Raw genomic sequence first — 19,972 nt, 5'->3', positions numbered from 1 at the left:
CCTCATCCGTGCAGGATCAGCGTTGATCAGGGACTTGGCCCTGGATGCAAGGTTGGAGGAGGGGAACTAATGGGAGAAACAGCTGGAAAGGAAGAGCTGTTCCCTGGGCTCAGGGGCTGTTTTCCAGCTCTGGGAAGCTCATCACTTTATCCAGCCTCCGCAGCACCTCTGACATACGTTGAAAGCAATAGGAGCGCATGCAGACGGCTGTGTGCAAGGAACCCATCTATTGCAGGTCAGAAAGGAAAGGTGTGGGGTGTGTTCCCCTGGGTTGCAGCGAAGGACCCAGCACACCCAAACAACTTGAGGACAATCTTTTCTGGAGCTAATACTGGAGCTCCTTTTGCTGAGAAAATGGCTTGATGACAAGACCGTTGTCAATTTTAAGTATCAGTTTGCAAGAGGGCAGATCAGAGTTTGTCTCCAATGAATATTTGAATTTCAGCAAGGGCTTGGATTGCAGATATCCAGCTTCAGAGAGCTGAGTTGCAGTGCTATATTATTATTATTATTATTATTATTATTATTATTAGGAAATGGTAAGCAAGGAAAATGTTTCATAACCAGCTGGAACTTCTCCCATGAGACTGTTGAAATACAGTGGTACCTTGGGTGGTACCTCGGGTTTCATACGCTTCAGGTTACATATGCTTCAGGTTACAGACTCCGCTAACCCAGAAATATTACCTCGGGTTAAGAACTTTGCTTCAGGATGAGAACAGAAATTGTGCAGCAGCGGCGCAGCGGCAACAGGAGGCCCCATTAGCTAAAGTGCTGCTTCAGGTTAAGAACAGTTTCAGGTTAAGAACAGACCTCCAGAACGAATTAAGTTCTTAACCTGAGGTACCACTGTATCAGACTCCAGAAGATCTTGCTGAATAAGATTTCCAGCAGTCAGAGGCAGCATATGCAGGAACAGGACAATTTATGCATAGGAAAAGACGTGCAAAAACACTGATCACAGAATTCAGCTATTGTAACATGGGTTCCACTAGTGCAGCATACTTAATCTTTTAGCTCAGAGTTCTTGCTCTTTGAGCAAGCACGAACATTTGCTCATATGTGGTCCTCTCTCCCCCCTCCCCTTTTCACATGTTCCCCAAATAGTAACAGTAATGGGAAATGGAATAGCAAGCTCCTTAGCATTCTCCATGGGGGCTCAACTTAGAAAGGCAAGGAAGAAAGATTCCATTAACAAGTAATGACATTAGGCTTTCTAAGATCCAGAGAGCTCAAAGGGTTCTTCTTAATGGTCTAACATTTGCATGCATACAAAGAGGCAGAGGTAAGAGGAGGCTGCCTGGTTGCTTTCTAACACTTCTATTTTATGTGCTGGTGGATTCAAATGAAAGTTGGAATTCCCTTACATACTAGGCATCCTCAGAAGAGGAGTATTTGTGGCTCCACATAGCAGAGGCCAGTGGTCAGATTGTGACGGCGTTTGCAGTGCAAACTCCTTATCCAACCTCTGGCAGTTTATGTATTTTATTATGGTGCAGATTTTCCAGAAGCCTGTTATAATTTCTCAAGTTTCATCTCCTGTCTGCTACACATTAGCCTATGCTGCTGATTTCGTCTTGTCTAACTCAGTAAAGGAGGTCAGCAAAAAAGAAACAAACCACAATAGATCAATCATGTTTAGGGAGGAGAACTGCTCCCCTGTGTTGGTTTTGTTCTCCTAAATCAGGGATGTCCAACTCCCAATAGACTGTGATCTACTCACAGTATGAAAAAAAACTGGCACTGATCTACCCATTGTCGTTGGATGGTCCAAAGTTTTTGAGCTTTTTTTAGAGTTGTTGAGCTATGTTGGAAAAGGCAAAGTTGTTGAGCTTTTTTTAGGGAGCCACAGTGGTGTGTGTGTCCCTTTTGAGGGAGGAGGGGGAGGAGGAAATCACCTGGGGGGCCTGCAATCTACCTGTTGGACATACCTGTCCTAAATTATCAATAAATGGACTTCCTCCAGCCTTTCCAAAAAGTTAATTGTGGGAGTTGAGGTTCAATAGTTGCAAGCGTTGAACTGAAACAGGGAAGTAAACACTTCCTTTAATGTTATTATTTGATTATAGGAAGTTGCTGTTCCCCAGAAAATCACTGGGGCTTTTTCTTCCTGGGTATTTTCTGGAATTCATTCAGTCACTTAAATCAGTAATTCTAGTTTTGTCCTCATCCACTTCCTTGATGAGTTCTACAAAGGCAACATTGAGATGAAGGAGGAGGAAGCTGAGAGGCAGGCTGGGCCGTCCTTTGGACTGCAGTAAGTAAAGAGGCAGGTTGCGGGGGGGGGGGGGGGGGCTGGATGAGCGCAGGCCAAGGTCAGTGGGGCAGCCTCCACTAAATTCCCCACCCCATTCTTCATCTGTCATAATGAGGATTCTATTAGCCTTTAGAGTTTATTAAGCCTGTTACCTACTAAAAATTAGGATTTTAACAAAGGCCAGGTGTTATGTACTGAGTTGAATAGGATCCAAACTGCAGCAGTCTGTTTGGTCCTAGAACAATAGGATCCAAAATGCAGCAGTCTGATTGGTCCTAGAACAATAGGATTCAGAATGCAGCACTGATTGGTCCTAGAACAATGCAGCAGTATGATTGGTTGGCAGGAACCACCCAATCCTGCTCCAGATAGAAGTGAATCCACAACCTGATTGGCTTACAGTAGAATTCCGGAATTAGCCAATCATGTGCAGCCCATTGTGTAAATAATGTATATAAAGCAGATACTTTGAGGGGACTTTCATTCATTCCTCCTCACCACTATGAGCTGAATAAAGAGCATGAAATTACCAGGTGTTTGCTAACTTCTGGGAATTCTGTTTTAGACTGTGTTGCTCCCCAGATTAGTTTCGATAAGACTAATGATTTTGGGAGTGGGGGTGAGGAAATACACATTCTTATTACAGGCAAATTCATGGAATGCTTAAGGAAAGTTGAGCTTTTGGTTCAGCCCTTGCTGATTAAAGGCTGTCTATCACTCGTGCTCACGGGTGAAACGCAGCAAATGGCAGAAACATGTTTTTTCATGCCATTGAAAATGCAGAGAAGAGGGGAGAGGTGTTTTTTGTGTGTGTGTGTGTCTTTCCCTTTTGGATCAGAGGTTGCTTTCTCCATGCTGGCACAGAGAATATGCATGGTATAAACACTGCCAGAGCCTGGGGGGGACCCCTGTCATGTTTTATTCATCTAGATGAACAGATTTCACAGCCGAGGCTTAGGAGTTTGCTGGCTTCTGCCTCCTGCTTTTGCAGGTTGGATCCCAAATGCAGTGTGTGTGCTTTCCATACTTACTTGCAAGATCCGGAGTGTGCATGTATATGTGTTAAAGTTATCCTACGTCTTAGGGCCCCAGTTGATCCAGCTTTAGTTCATCATAGAGCCCAGAAAGCACAGGGTTGAGTGGTTGCCTCCTTGCCACACTCTTTTCCCATGGAAAACCTGCTCTTTAGTGCTAAATCAGAGCAAAACTCAGTCTGGAGAAAAGCTGAATTGCCATTTGCTCCAGCTGAGCACTAAAGAGTGATTTTCCCCAGAGGAAAGCAGTGGGACAAGAGGGTAAGTCTGAAGTCTTAGTGACTGTTTTTCTTGTGTAACCAATCTGGGGTTCACCCATAAGCATTTCAGAGAGGAGATAGATCAGCACAGACTTAGAGCAGCCGCCCTGTGGTTGCAGTCATTTGATAATTGCTGGTTTCTGTATTGGTGCATTCGGGGAAAATCCCAAAGTAATAGCTGGGTGATACCTACTTCTGTGATGCCACATAAAAGATGAGAAAGTAATGAAGCAAAGATACTGCTGCTCTCTGTTTTCTTCAACTAAGTGAACCAAAATATAAGTGAGGAAACAGGGAGGGGGTAATTGCAACTGATTTTTAAATGTTTCATTATTTAAGTGCAGGAGGGGACGTCCTCTCCCCGCTCCCCCCCCCCACGCAGTATCACTTGTTATTAAAACTCAGAAGAAGAAAAAAAAGATAGTAGCAAGCAAGCTTTTGCATTCCAGAGCCTGGAGTGGGAAACAGGCTTGGTTGCTGCCAAGGAGCCCTCACACAGCACTGCTGACACCATCCACCAATTTTGGCCGCCTTGTCTGATACGGCCAGCAACTTTCCCCAGATGTGCTCACTCAAGCAGGTGTGGTGGCATATATAGATGAGAGCAGAGCAATGCCCAGCAGGGGAGCAACAGTTCTGGGCAAGTGCCGAGGTCGGCATTAGGTCAGCCCACCAGAGACAGATTAGGGAAGAGGGACTGGTTTGCCCACACTGGACGCTGAGCTGAGAGGGTCCTTCAGGGGGTGCGGCAACAGTGACTTAGTACAGAATACACCGGGGGGGGCACTGCATTTTGGTGTGGCACAGGGAAGCACTGAAATGTGAAAACCCAAAGCCCGCCACATTACCCACTAAAGTCTGGATCCAGTCATAAAGTTGACGAAAGCAAAAATGGTTCCTGAGCACAGTGAAAAGCTTCCGTCTGCAGTTTGAAAGATGGAGCACTGGATGTGTTGTGCAGATTTAATTAGGTTTACTCCTAATAAAACCTAATATAAAACCTTAATTAGGTTTTATTTTTATTTTTTATTATACCATGCTGTCAATATACATGACATTTCTGCAGGGTAGGGTAAGCAAAAAAGAAAGGTTCATACCCCAAGGAGCTTACAATCTAATTTTTGGCAGAGGTTGGTGGGGGGGAGTGACAACAGACGTAGAGGAGGAAAGGGAGCGTCAAAGGAAGACCATCAGCAAATAGAGCTGCACAAACCTTGTCTTTGTTTCCGTTGGGGGAGAAGCCAAAGGCTTCATGGCAAAGGGGGATTCCAGGGTGGGGTTTAAAGGGCTTTATAAATCCAGCTAACACGGCTGTGCCTGTGCAGGGGGTGCCAACATTTCAGTGGCCTCTGGGCACATTTGGAATTCTGGGAAAGTGCCATTGGGATGTGCATAACACATCATGGCTGCCACATTTAAAGAGCAAGGAGAATGAAATGGTGTTGCACCCAGGCAGAATTACAAAATGCAGCAGGCTATGTCCCCCATTAGTCGTCCCCCCCATTAATGGGAAAAGGCACCTACATCAGCCACAGCTGTACTCGCAGAGAGAAGCTCTTTGCACCTCTAACTGAGTCCTTCACAGATGCCATTGGAGGCACCGCTGTGCACACTGGTGCTCATGGGTACCATGTTGGCAACCCCTGGACTATTGCATGGGGAGTTGCTTGCTCTGGTGCTTTAACATGAATTCAGCTATTGGGAGAACACAAATCCTGCCAAAGTAGGGATGATGTACTGCAGGAGAACCCAGAGCCCTCATCACATAGTTACCATGCCCTAAATCCATGGTCTCCTTCAGCCATTGAGACAAACAGGGTTCTTGTAAGGAGTCCTTCAGAAGATCTTGAGCAATTCAGAAGTTAATCCAATTATGCAAAGAAAGGCCTTTGTAGAGTGAGCACTTCTGATATGGAGGGGTTTTTTTCTTTGGAAAGCCCCTTTGTGATATGAATACATCCCTGCCTATAGTGCTGGTAGGGAGAACACCATTGTCCCCAAAAGTGCCCAGCTGCATGTAGACACTTCAAATACTTTATCATCCACTAGCAGCCTCGCACATTGCTCAGGAGCTCTAAGAAACCAGTGCACTTTTGAAAGGTTCAGTCATTTTGGTTTAAAAGGGTGTCTAACGGTATTCAAACATAAATGAAAGTCTGCGCTTTGATCTCAGAAGCCAGCATGCAAAATTTGGTTGTGATGTTTTAAGAGCTGTCCATATGCATAGAGATTCCAAAATGCAACATTCCAAAATTTATCATAGATAGTAATAACAATTAGTTTGCACTTTGAATTTGCAAAGCATTTTACATTTCTGCTCATTCTCACAATCATTTATGAGGTAGGCCATGGTGCAGATGGTGACTTGAGCCTGAAATATATCAAGTCACCCTAAGCAAGTGGAAAAAGGTTTTAGCCCATTGGTAGAGCACATGCTTTGTGTGCATAAGGTCCTGACTTCAGTGCTTACAGGCTTCCTCAACCTCGGCCCTCCAGATATTTTTGGTCTACAACTCCCATGATCCCTAGCTAGCAGGACTAGTGGTCAGGAATGATGGGAACTATCTCAAAACATCTTGGGGGGGGGTGAGGTTGAGGAAGCCTGGCTTAGCATCTCCCTGTAGGGGAGGACTGTCCCCTGCCTGAAACCCTAGGGCCTAGACCAGTGTTTCCCAACCTTGTGCCTCCAGCTGTTTTTGGACTACAATTCCCATCATCCCTTGCCACTGGTCTTGCTAGTCAGGGATGATGGGAGTTGTAGACCAAAAACAGCTGGAGGCGCAAGGTTGGGAAACACTGGCCTAGACCATACTCGGTTCCTATGTAGCTGAATAGCCAAGCATTAATTTGAATCCTGAACTTACTGGCCAAAGTCCAGATTTTCTTTGTTAAAGATTGCCCTTTCTGTTTCTGAACCACCAAAGCAGGCGTCAGCAAACTTTTTCATCAGGGGGCCGGTCTACTGTCCCTCAGACTTTGTGGGGGACTCGACTATATTTTGAAAAATATAAATACCCTGCAAACCAGTCCCACAGGTGCTTCCGGACCTGGAGGAGGAAAGCACTCTGCACACGCTCAGCAGCACAGCTTGGCACCGCCCATTCACCAGCGTTGTTGATGAGCAGCAGCTGCTCCATCGGCCCGTCCCGCGGAGCTCCCAGGTGGCATGCACCATACGCTGCAGCCCGTCGTCTGAGGCCAGGTCGACGGGCAGGCCGTGCACGCAGAGCACCGGGCAGGCGGCACGCTGCTCGCCCTCCAACTGCTCCAGCGTGGCCACAGAACGCACTGGCAGCAGCACCAAGCTCCAGCTGAAGCCCCGCGACGCACCCATCATGATGCCCATGGTGTGGCCCAGACCCGCCGCCTGCCCGCCGGCCTCTCTGTCCATGGCCGCGCCGGGTTTACCTCAGCCATGGGCGGCGAGGCTTTGGATTGGCTGCAGGAGCTTCTTGCAGGCAATCTGAAGCCGCTCCAGCGTCACCGCCTGCCCAGAGCCGTCCGAAGTAGAGGCTATTTTCTAGGGTAATAAAGGGGTGTCATAGGCTAATCTATCTATATAGCCACTTGGAAGGGAGTTGGGTGGGTATTCACTGTGGACCTGATGCTTGCACTCCAGAACAAGAGATTTCAGCCCAGGCTGGTCCCCCCTCCCCCTCCATGTTACAGAAGAGTCCATTGTACAACCACTGAGATTTGTGTAGGCGACATGAGCAAGGGCATCCGAAGGCTGAAGCAGTGAGTGGGAGGAAGTGTCCTCTAATGCCAGGGATGCAGGAATAGCCACTGGCAAGGAAGGCACCATCCTGGGTGCCAGGGGGTGTCTGCAGCACATGCAACTCTGCTCAAGCCATTTGTGCAGTGCTCTGCTTACAGAACTGTGCAAGTGCAGACATTCAGAACAGTTAAGTTTTAGACTATAGCATTATTTATTTGTATTTGAAATTTATTAAACAAATACTCATGGCGATATATGCATTTTCAAACAACTCGGCTTTAAAATAGTGCTTCAGAACAATAGCATGCAAAACAAAAGCAAAGTCCACCTAAGCTGAGCTAATAGTCACTTTGCTTAGCTCAAGGGAGTAAGATTCACAGGCCTTCCCATAACCTTGCAGGACAGCCTTGCACCCACAAATCCAGAATATTGTGAAGCAATTCTGCTGCAGTGAACCAACTCTCTGTGGGGCCAAGTGCGGGAACATACAGATAATTTGGCAGCCAGCTGGGACCTGACACGAGAGGGAGCAGAGGGGAGGCGCTGAGGCTTGTGTGCTCCTGATCCGCCTCAGGGGTAGTGGCTCCAGAGCGAAAAGCCCTCAACATGCAGAGATCTTCAGGAGTCCTGTTCTTGCGTGTTCTCCTTTTATTTCCTTGTAGGCAGGTAGAACTGGGAAAGCAAGTTGCTTCTTGGGTTACATTCAGTGACACTTGCAGAACTTCCAAAATGTGTGTGTGGGGGGGTCAGCTTTGTGTGCTTGAGTTTAGGGGCAGAGTGCGCAGAGAAGTTGACTCAGCTGGTTCTTTTATCCAGGGATTTACTCTCAGCTGCGCCCAGGGAAATAAGAGAGGAAGTTCAAGGCAGGATTCTGGGTCACCTGGATCGCCCATCCACACAGCTCTGTGAACAAAGGGGGAATAGAGAAGGAGGAAGCAGCCAGCGCCCTTGGGCAGTTCTTGGGCCCAAGCCCCCTGGCAGAGTCCATTGGCACTGAGGCCTTGGCTCTCCTGCCCCTTTGTTTCCCTGGCCCCAAACTTATCAGACATTAGCAGCTGGGTGTGGGAAGCTGCCTTCCATGTCAGGTTTCCCACAGTCCCCTGGCACATCTGATGTGCTGCTTGTCCAGAGCACTGTGGGAAGTTTAACATAGCAGGTGGCTTTCCATCTGCTGCCATCAAATAAGCATATTACTACTACTACTACTACTACTACTAACCCACAACAACTCTGTTGGGTAAATTAGGATGAGAGAACAGTCACAGAACTGGCCCGAGGTCACCCAGGGAGGGGTGGGGGTTCTGATGGATACTTTGCAGTGTGTGCCCTTAAACCAGCCATGAAGTCTGCTGAGTGGATCCTTTCACAGCATGACCTGTGGAAAACCTTTGTGTTTACTAGGTTTCAGCTCAGTTAGGTCACATCCACACCATACATTGGCTCCCCCCCCAAAAAAAAAATAGTCCCAGAAGCTTGTAGTTTGTCAGGGGTGTTGAGAATTTTAGCTCTTTGAGGGGTGAACTACAGTTCCCAAGATTCTGTGTTGGGAGCCATAGCAGTCTAAGTGATCTGAAAGTGCTTTAGACGTATGCCATGACAATGCGCCCTCATTTTAATGTGCTACTCGCCCTTTCGCATGCTTTGGGCAGATTTGCAGTATCACAGTAAAAACAGACAGTGCGGTGAGATGCCATCTGAAAGAGCATGAAGAGCCTGGGGGGGGGGGAGAAGGCAGCCTTTGCGTGAGCGCTCAGCAGGGTTGGTGCAGGACTGCCGCAGCGTCATTCATAAGGGACGCCTGCCCCGTATCCCTTGAGAGAAGAAGCGCAGGCTGCCCCTGGCCATTGGCCAGTTCTTTGGCCTGAGCTCCCTCCTTCGGTGCCTTGGCTGCCCGGCTGATGCTGAGGCTGTTCCCACAAGAAGCTATCTCACCGCTCCTGGTGATCTGCTATACTGGCACTTCCTCCTAAGAAGCCAGAAGGGGAAAGAAAATGCATCCCACCCCCACCCCCCTTAGGCACTGTCAGTTTTTGAACACCCACATTTCCCCTGCCAGCTGCCAGAAGTTAAGTGCCTTGGAACTTGTCAGCTTTATCCAGAAAAAGGGTGCAGAAAAAGGGTGCGAGGGGGTCAGGGCAGAGTCGGCCAGGAACAGCTTTGGTTCCTGCCCTGGCGCATGAAGCCATGCCACTTAAGATGCCTCTGAATAAACAATCACATACTGTATTAAAAGGTATGCTCAATACAACAATAATACTGTATGTGTACATATGAGACGGCCATTGTGCATGTGCAAATAACACGCACAAATAAATGAATATACTGTATTGTCATTTTTGCTGTTTGCATAATTTATTTTGGTTTTGCTGACCATCAGAGGAGAAAGAAGACAGATACCTTCCTCACTCCTCTGCTGGAATTCTTATGCAACTGCCCTTCTGGCTGCTGAGATTTCAGCAATCATTGCCCTCCCCCCCAAAAAATATATATGCCTGCAGCCATGAGGGCTAGAATCTTGCTTTGTTTCTAATATTAAAAACTGCAGTTTTTATCTCAGGAAACAGCATTTTGTGCCTACTACCATTTTCAGTGTCCTTTCAAAACAATGGCTATAGTAGTAGAAGTTTAGAAAATGTCTATTTTTGGCCTCCAAAGGGCCCCCAAAGTAGCTTTAGGTTTGGAAGGGGAAAAGTTTAATGTTGTGTTCTCTGAAGTGGTGAGCACAGCATCGCACCACCAGTTGTGTGAAAATTCTTAAATCAAAGGCCGAAATGATATGCATGCCTACCTAGGAGTAAGCCCTGGTGAAGGGGATCAGGATGCACAGCTGACTGGGCTCACCTTCTGCCCCACTGGACCTGCTGTGGGCTGGCCAGCTGCCTGGCTTGGAGTCTGCCCCAGTGCAGGGGTGGCAAACAGGCATCTCTTGCCAGCTCTCAGTCAGCTCAATTCCATTAATACTCTGTTGGCCTGACAACTTACTCAAGGGTTGCCAAACTATATGAGGACAAATCGTAATGAAGGTTGCTCCCAATAAGCAGCATTCAACCCTAGAATGTCTCCTGCAGCAGATTTAGTCGTTTTCTTTCCTCGGTGTAGCTGCTGGCATGTATCACCGGGTGGAGACAGATCTGTGGAGCAAATGGCACTGCTTTGGAAGTGCCCTTGCCCTGTTTTGTGCAAAGATATATATTTCTCTTTGGGGTTGTGCTCTGAAAAAGGAAGAAAATAAATCAGTTCTGTAACTGTCCAGTAAGCCAGCTGTTGCTGCAGATTTTCTGGTGCAAGGGTGAGACACCTCTGTCCCGCAGGCCAAAGGTGGCCCCCCAGCCCCCCCCCCCATTTGGCCCGCCAAACCATTTCCCCAACATGGTGCCCACCTGCCCATATGTGACATCAGGTGTGTGGCAGGTTGAGACCCATTTGCAGAAAGCATGATTGAACTCCCCAGGTGCAGCGAGATCCGTCCAACTCGGACTGAGCTCACCAGCTGCTTCTCTTCTGGAAGTGGCTGGCCTTGCATAAATCAGGATTGAATTCAGTCCTGCTTGGGCAGTATCTTCCCCCTCCCCTGGAGGCCAACTTGGACAGATGGGTGGCCCCAGCCCCTGCTAAAGTTGGCCCGCCAGGGTGGGAGAGTTAAAGATCTGGCCCGCTGGGCCAAAAAGGCTGCTCTCCCCTGGGCTTGTGATGTCAGCATGACTCCTCTGCTCCTTTGCCAAACCCCAGGACTGTTCAGCTGCTGTTGCTGTTGTTTGGGGGAAAAGGTTTGTATGTTTGTGAATGGATAAACAGATGAATGTATATGTTTGAAGAGCATATTTGAAACATGCTGGGTGTGGGGAGGGGCAAGATTATGATATGATATGATATTATTTACTATCTTTATAGGTGTATATGATTTGCAGAGAATGAGAGAACAGCTCTCTGTTGCAAGGGCTTACAGTCTGAAAATAGCTCCCACAGAAGCAAGAAAAGGAAGGCGAGGGAAATGGAGACAGACATGAATGGGACAAATGTGCCATTATTTCTGTTATTGTGTATTTAGGATTACTTAGAGAAGGCTACAGGCGCTGGAAGTTGGCAGCAGGTCCATTTTATGTGTGCCATGCAGATGACAAAGCTGAGAGGGACCGTGGCTACAGGTGGAGAACCTGCTGTAGCTTCTCTTTAAATGTGATGCCTCTCTTCCTAAAAGCCTGCATTGGCTCCCTTCTTTCAGAGGAGCACAGCCCCAAGGAACCTTGATTTCCCTCTAGTACTTCAGCCATGCGAAAGAACTGGGGATTCTCCCTCCCTCAGAACCCCAGATGTCCTTTTACTCCACTCATCCTCTCAGCCCCTAACAGCTAGGCAACAAGGTACTGCCAGAACTGTTGTCCAGGATCTTTGTTTTGATGGTTGTTCCTGCACCCCGCTTGGGAGCAATTCTTCCAAGGGGCAGGGAAGGGTGTAAAGTGGGAGGTGGGTCACATGTGGCAAGAATCATAGAGTTGGAAGAGACCACAAGAGCCATCTAGTCCAACCCCCTGCCATGCAGGGATCTTTTGCCCAACATATCAGAGGGCTTGTGCAGCAGGAACATGTCGCAGAAGGACACTGCACCTGGGGCGGGGAGGCTTGGGGGCTCTCACAACCTCCACTTCCTTTGTGGAGTGCCTTCCAGAATCAACTGGTGAAGTTTACCTTCTGTCCTTCATCTTGGGATCTCCAGAATATTTATGCTAGGAATCATTTTTATTGCATTGCATTTTGTCTAGCTGGGTGGCTTCCTCATTATCTCCATCAGCTTGGCCTGGGAAGACATTAATCCCGATAGAACCGTGTCTCACTTTGGATCATGCATTAACACGTTGAGAAGGCGCGTTCCTTATGATTGATATTCATTACAGTGAAGCCTCGAGGCCCTATAATGTTCATAAACAAAATGGGAGGGGGGAAGGGGTGCACTAGAGACTCACCTAAATTCTCCATTTAGCTATAGGGGTCAGCAGGAGGAGGTTCCAGGGCCAAATCTGCCTATCCAGAGGCAAGTAATGGTCCAGGGGCACTGGTAGTTAAGACAACTTTCTGGCCTGGGGTGGGGAAGGGGTTTATCCAGGTTTATCCTCCACCCCTCATTCCCATTTCAGCCAGCAACACATGAACGTGTCCCATATGGACCTGCATAGTTCCTGAAATTGTCCCCTGAGGTCCTTCTCTGTGTGCCACCTCTGACGGAAGTCCAAAGGATGGCGGCGATAGCACAAGCCTTTCTGCTGTAGCTCCCGGCCTATGGAATCCCCTCCCCAGGCATGCCGGCCTGGCACCAACTTTGTAATCTGCTTTTATTTTCCCGTGCATTTGGGCAGCAGCAGAACTTAGATATTCGACAGTGGAATGAACTCCCTTGGAAGGTGGTGGACTCACCTTGCCTGGAGGTTTTTAAACAAAATGGCCCTGTGTCAGGGATTCTTCAGCTGTAATTCCTGCATGAAAGGAGGCTGGACTCCATGAGCCCTGCGGTCCCTTCCAACTCTACAGTTCTGTGTTTTTATTCCAACTGTGTTTTCAATACAGCTACATCTTTTTATTATTGCATTTCATTATTGTTGTAAATCGCTTTGGGACTTTTTGTCATGGGAAGCAGCATTAAATTCAACAAACCTAACCAAACCAGCCACCTGGTGAAGCATGGCAGAGGCAAAAGGAGTGCATTGCCTCTTCTGCACTTCCCACCCCACTGACATTCTAGGCAACTGTCCAGTTGGTGGGTCTGCCCTTTCCATGTCTGGGATATGCAGCAACCTCCAAATGACCCTTGTTCACCTTTTGCAAAGGCATCATGTTGATGGCTGCAGTCAGTTTGCAACACCCTGGAATGTCTGGGTGCTTCTGGCAATGAAGACAGCTTCAAATTAAAACTCCAGCGATGGACCATTGTGGCCGGCGTGCCTGTTGACCTGAATTCCTTGCTCCTGCTGCTAAATAGAAAGGCTTTATTGCCATCTCCCTGTGCACAAAAGAAGCCTTGCAATTAAAGAACCACCTCAAGGGAACCCCCAAGGCCCTAGGCAGGCTTTTTGTTGGGCCTCAGGAAGCAATGCCAATGGTGTGTGTCTCCTTGGCTCCGCAGCATGATACAGGCAAGACGAGAGCCTGCCTGGAGGACAGTTTCACGCAACCACCCTCAATTCCTTTTTTTGTTTGTTTGTTTTTTGTTTTTTGTTTTGGTCTGCACTTTTGGAACTGGGAGAGGCCACAGTGGCTACCTGCTCCACTAGCGAGCCCAGATATCAGTCTAGCAGGCTGCTACTGAAATTGCTGTGTTCAGCCCCTCCACAATCAGGCCAAATTGACCAAGAAATCAGGGCACTGGGGAGGAGAATACACATAACGAAAAGGACTGAGACCCTGTGAGTGTGGAACACCTCTGCTCAGACATCTTCACTGGTAGCCCATTTGCTTCTGGGCTAAGTTCAAGGCGTTCCTGTTGATATATAAAGCCCTTAACAGTTTGGGCCCAGTTTATTTGCAGGATCACCTATCCCTAAATGTGCCCACTTGATCTGCGGAACTGGCACTGTGACATAATACTCATTCTGCAGTTGTAAGAAATAGATCTTTTAGTGTGGCAGGACCTACACGTTGGAACTCCCTGCCTATTGATATTAAGCAGGCAGCTTCACTGAATTCTTTAAGTGCCTGCTTACAAGATTCCTGCATAGGCAGATCTGTCCAGATATGTGGAAGTTTCATGTGTTTTACCTCTTTTTAGCTGCTGTTGATTTTAACCATCATTTGAATGTTTTTAAATGCCTGTTTTTAACTGTTTTTTATCAAGAATATTAATCTTCTATTTTATATATTTTTAAACAATTTAGAGGTTTTCTACCAAGTCAGTAAATAAACAAAATTTAAATGTAAACAAAAGTAGCCCTGTGACCCTCCAGAGCAGTACGACTTGGATCAGAAGTCCATAGTTTGACTCCGCTGTGTGTGAAGAACCAGCTCGTTTTCCTTGTCCTGAGCTTTCCAACACTCAGCTGCATAGGATGGCCCTGGGTTCGAGTATTCTGGGACAAGAAAAAAGTTCCTTTCTCTGCTCACTTTTTCCACACCACGTTTAAACTTATCCACCTCTCTATCATGCCCACTCCCGACCTACCTCTTCTCTAAACAGAAAAGTCCTCCATGCTGTGACCATTCCTGACTGGGAGGTTGCTCCAGTCCCTTCGTCCTTTTGACTGACTGCCCTTTTCTGGACCTTTTCTGACCTTTTCCAACTCTGCAATACCTTTTCTGAGGTGAGGCAACCAGAACTGTACACAGTATTATTGCTAGTGTGGTCTTACCCTAGTTTTGCATGAGGACATTGTGGTATTGGAAGTTTATTTTTAGTCCCGTTTCTAATGATCCCTAAAATGAAGTTCACCTCCTCCACAACTACTGCACACTAGATTGGCATCATCGTCACTGAGCTGTCCACTATGACTGCAAGGTCTTCCCATCAGTCACTGCCAGTTCAGTCCCCATTCATGTCCGTGTGAAGTAAGGATCCTCTCCCCTCCAATCCCTTTACACTTGCTTACATTGAATTGCCTTCACCATTTTCTTGCTCACTCATCCAGTTGGGAGAGATCCTTTTGGAGCTCCTCACAATCCTTTTTGTTTTAGCCGCCCTGAACAATTTGCTATTATCAGCACATTTGGTTACATAACTCCAGATCATTTCTGAACAGTCATAACATCAGATGAAGTGTTATAATATAGGTTGTTTGGAAGAGGGACTGGTGTTCACTGTGGCATGTTTATCCTGTGTTTGCCTCTGTTAAGCAGGTCTTTCAGCTTTTTCTATTGTTTCAAAATCCCACAAGAGACTAGAGATGGCAGGCAGGGAAAAGAAATCAGTGTTCGTATCATCAGGGCGAATCTTCTCTTCAACCACTTTCAGCTCTCTTGTAACCTGTTGTTGGTCTCCAGCCTCATCCAAGAACTCTGCAGTGCATAAATTCCCATTTTATTTTTATCCCATTTGTACAAGAATCCTCCCAATAGCAGAGCTGGTCTTCCAACCTTTAGGGAGTAAGGAAATGGCTCAGGCAGCAGTGCCTTCTGCTACTCATCACCTCATTCTTGATCTAGAGTTTAACCACACACACCCCACCCCCAGTTTGTAATCTAATAGCTAGAAGCAGCATAAACAGCTGGGAGCTGGCTCCAGTCTGCAAGGCCAGCCTGAACATCTGGTTCCGCACTGCATGCTCTCCCCCCTCCTCCTTGGCCACAGCAGCTGCCAAGGCTGGCGAGGAGGAGGAGGAGAGCCAGGGAAAGAGGGGGCATCGGAGTGACTCAACTCCCTGCTTTCTGATGAAATGAGAAGTTTTCTTTCCCTCACTTCTTAAACTCTCAGTCAAAGGGGATTTTCCCTCCTGAATTTCTACATCCGCGTCAAAAGCAAGCAGAGCAGCTAAGTAGGCCATCTGCCAGTCCCAAAAGGCCAAGTAATTTTTCAGAGGTTTGCCAGTTTTTCGGCTGGGGACTGGCAGAGTTCCCAGTATGCTTGAGTTTACAGGTAGAGTTTCCAATTGAGTGGGGTTTTTGTAGTTCTTGTTCCTTTTTAACAGCAACACGGTCAATAGAGATTTAGCTGTCCAGGCTTCCGCGTCACAGCACCTCCATGCCCACAAAAGCTTCATCTGTTTATGTATCCATGTCTCACAGTTATTCAGTGTGTAAGACCCCTGCCAGGGGGGAAATGCAGCAACCCTCACTTACCTTTCCTCTGTGCTTTCCAGGCATGCTCTGTGCTTTAAACTCTGTGAACTATACTCAGAGTCGCAAAGTGATTTCATGCTCTTTATTCAGCTCATAGTGGTGAGGAGGAATGGAAATTTCCCCAAAGTATCTGCTTTATATACATTATTTACACAATGGGCTGCACGTGATTGGCTAATTCCGGACTTCTCCTGTAGGCCAATCAGGTTGTGGATTCACTTCTATCTGAAGCTGGATTGGGTGGCTCCTGCCAACCAATCATACTGCTGCATTGTTCTAGGACCAATCAGACTGCTGCATTTTGGATCCTATTGTTCTAGGACCAATCAGACTGCTGCATTTTGGATCCTATTGTTCTAGGACCAATCAGACTGCTGCAGTTTGGATCCTATTCAATTCAGTACATAACACCCCTCCCCTCTAAGTTCCAGTCCTGCCCGGGAGGTCGCATTCATAGTCCTCAAGGTACGCCGGCGGCCTACGTGTGCGTTGCGGCCTGGGGTGTTCCCTGGTCCGGGGTTCAGGTTCTGGCTCGTGTTCCAAGGATGCTGGCTGTGATGGGGCTGTTTGGTCTGGCGCAACCGGCTCGCTCAGTCGTGGTTCTGGTTCCGGTGTCCTTTCGGCCTCGCAGGTCCTCTCTGTATTTACTGATTCTGCCTCTCCTGCTGGCCCCTGCTGCTCTATGGGCCTCACTGCCCCACTGTTCCCTTGGGACTCCTCTGACCTGTCCTCCTCCTGGTTTTCTCCCAGGAATCGTCACCGTATCTGGTTGCAGTGGCGGCGCCAGCATTGCCCCCCATCTGTTAGCACCTTCTACGACACGGGGCCAGTGACCCTGGTGACTGTGGCGGGTACCCATGCAGGGCCTGCCCCAAAATTCTTTGCATACACTGGGTCCTGGGCCACGAACGTCCAGGGGTTCCTGCCTTCCCCCACCACTACCTCATCCTGAGCTCTATCGGGGTGAAGGCGGTCCAATCTGATTGCAAGGCGCCGACCCATTAGTAGTTCTGCGGGGCTCCACCCAGTTGTTGAGGTGGGGGTGCTGTGCTGTGCTAGGAGGAATGTGGCAAGGCGGTACTCCCAATCCCCTTGCGTCATGCGGCGAAGGATGTCCTTAGTGGTCCGCACCATGCGTTCTGCTTGGCCATTGGTGGCAGGGTGGAATGGCGCCGAATGGATCATAGAATCATAGAATCATAGAGTTGGAAGAGACCACAAGGGCCATCGAGTCCAACCCCCTGCCAAGCAGGAAACACCATCAGAGCACTCCTGACATATGGTTGTCAAGCCTCTGCTTAAAGACCTCCAAAGAAGGAGACTCCACCACACTCCTTGGCAGCAAATTCCACTGTCGAACAGCTTTTACTGTCAGGAAGTTCTTCCTAATGTTTAGGTGGAATCTTTTTTCTTGTAGTTTGGAACCATTGCTCCGTGTCCGCTTCTCTGGAGCAGCGGAAAACAACCTTTCTCCCTCCTCTATGTGACATCCTTTTATATATTTGAACATGGCTATCATATCACCCCTTAATCTCCTCTTCTCCAGGCTAAACATGCCCAGCTCCCTTAGCCGTTCCTCATAAGGCATCGTTTCCAGGCCTTTGACCATTTTGGTTGCCCTCCTCTGGACACGTTCCAGTTTGTCAGTGTCCTTCTTGAACTGTGGTGCCCAGAACTGGACACAGTACTCCAGGTGAGGTCTGACCAGAGCAGAATACAGTGGCACTATTACTTCCCTTGATCTAGATGCTATACTCCTATTGATGCAGCCCAGAATTGAATTGGCTTTTTTAGCTGCCGCGTCACACTGTTGGCTCATGTCAAGTTTGTGGTCAATCAAGACTCCTAGATCCTTTTCACATGTACTGCTCTCAAGCCAGGTGTCACCCATCTTGTATTTGTGCCTCTCATTTTTTTTGCCCAAGTGCCCTGTTAAAATTCATCTTGTTTGTTTTGGCCCAGTTCTCTTAATCTGTCAAGGTCGTTTTGAAGTGTGATCCTCTGGGGTGTTAGCCACCCCTCCCAGTTTGGTGTCATCTGCAAATTTGATCAGGATGCCCTCCCATTCCAGGAGAAAATCATACATTTTGGATAGAAGTTTTGTTCTACCCTCTAAAATTTCAATTTGGAATCATGACTTTTTATCACTAAATCCTGTTTTTTTTGTCTTCTGTTAATATTCCATGACCTTGATGGTATTGAAGTCATCCTGTGAAAGCGTTTTCTATACTTTCATAAGGTTTTAACTTCCACCCATCCTCGGTTTTCATTAAAATGTCTTCATAAGTTGCTCTTCCCCCCTCTATATTTAACTTTTTTACCGTTAACACTTCTATCGGGGACTCAGAGTTTTAAAGTGCGGACCCCTGGGTGGACAGTGTGGGGCAAGAGGTACGTGTGGATGAGCTCCTAGTCCTGCCATCCATTGACACATCTGTGTGCTGGGAAACACTCAGGGCCTCTGAACACAGGTTCATCCAGAAGCTAGGATTCAGCCTCAAAACCTAAATAAACACACCTTTTTTTGGCCTGCCAGGGGTCACACGAGGCCCTGCCTCTGACCCACTTCCCCCAGTCCTGACCTCGCCACGGCTCCATGAAAAACAAGCCTAAGCCTGACTGTAAGAGGATGAGCTGCTTGAGAGTTGCCAAGCAAGAGGATGAGCTGCTTGAGAGTTGCCAAGCACCAGGCAGGATTGGGCAGGTCTGGGGCAGCCCTGCTTGATGCGTCTCCAGGAGATATCAGGTTGCCCAGCTGAGGCAACGCTTGAGCCTCCGTGCAGAAAAGCAGGAACCTGGTTTTAACTTCTTGCAGTTCCTCCTCTTGACCTCTTCTCTGTTTCAGGGAAAGAGGCAGGAAAAGGGCTGAGTAGTGATAGGTCAGCATTTTTTTATCCCCTTGGCTCTGAACGATCCCTGCCGGGAAAGAGGCAGCAACGCCTGTGCTCTGCTCAGTTGATAAGCCTATTGGGCTTCCATATGCTTATTTGAGGTTTGTTGTCTTCACTTGTGAAAAATGTGAGACAGACCTAGAGAAACCTTGAGGCAAAGGCTTAAAAAACACCAGATTGAGGGGAAACTAGCAATCTGTATTTCATCACACACACACACACACACACACACACACACACACACACACCTACCTCCTTATTCCTGAGTGTCCAGTATTTTTGCTGCCAACATTTGTGCAACATGGGGGGGGGGGTGAGAGCTACATTACTACTAGAAAAGAAAGAAAGAAATTGGGATTCTCCTGAGTCCAGCAATTTTTTGCAGATGTACAGATATGCCCTAGGGACGGGCCACCTACCCTCCATGGCGTTTCTCTGTCAACCTCACCTTTTTTAGTAAAGAAGCCTTTGATTTGTAGCTCTGATAACAGTTTGTGCTGCCAGCTGATCTCCAGGAGAGGAAAATCTGCTTCTGTGACTGAGTGTGGTTTGAACTGCAGAAACAAAGAGGTGAAGCTTATTCATAGCATGGGTTTAAGGATTATCTCCTGCTAATCAAGCTGCTACTAAAAACACAGAAGTTAAAAACAACAAACAGCAACCCCAAAAACTATTGGTCAGCTTTTTTGTGCAGGGCAGCAAACAATGTCCCTTAGACTTGCCATCTTCTCAGCCAGGCAGTGTCGCCCCTGCCTTTAACAACAGATCACGGTCTTAAGACGTAAGGCACAAGAGTGAGCTGGTGGAAGGAGGATGCTCCAGTCAGTTGCTGCTACTGTTAAAGACACATGTGCAGTGGCCAGTTCAAAGACTGGCCGTGCTAATGTGCCCAGGGCTTGTATTTGTGCAGCAAGCCTATTGTCCTGTGTTTTTATAAACAGGAACATCTCATTCTCCTTCTGTGCTGCCCTTAGGATCCATTTTAAGGCTGGCTGCTAGACCTGTTCCCATGCCTTAAAGTGCAGCAGGAGATGCAGAAAATCAGCAGGTGGTGT

At 47.7% G+C, this 19,972-nt stretch overlaps 1 protein-coding gene across 5 annotated transcripts in view; it reads left to right on the top strand.

The window, feature by feature from the left end:
* Positions 1 to 19,972, top strand: part of FAM178B (family with sequence similarity 178 member B) — a 209,065-nt gene that overhangs the window by 173,652 nt on the left and 15,441 nt on the right. Inside the window, exon 16 of one of the 5 annotated variants that reach the window (XM_079988994.1) lies at positions 11,161 to 11,199. The exons of the other annotated variants lie outside the window; for them this stretch is intronic. Within the exon in view, the coding sequence (XP_079845120.1) occupies positions 11,161 to 11,184 (24 nt within the window). The 3' untranslated portion in view covers positions 11,185 to 11,199. Of the gene's footprint in view, positions 1 to 11,160; positions 11,200 to 19,972 lie in introns of those variants that run through there. 5 annotated transcript variants of the gene reach the window in all.

This window comes from Podarcis cretensis, assembly GCF_951804945.1.
Source record: "Podarcis cretensis genome assembly, chromosome: 8".
In the NCBI taxonomy this organism is placed as follows: Eukaryota; Metazoa; Chordata; class Lepidosauria; order Squamata; family Lacertidae; genus Podarcis; species Podarcis cretensis.
The sequence above is the reverse complement of the archived record's forward strand: the minus strand, read 5'-3'. Positions and strand labels throughout refer to the sequence as shown.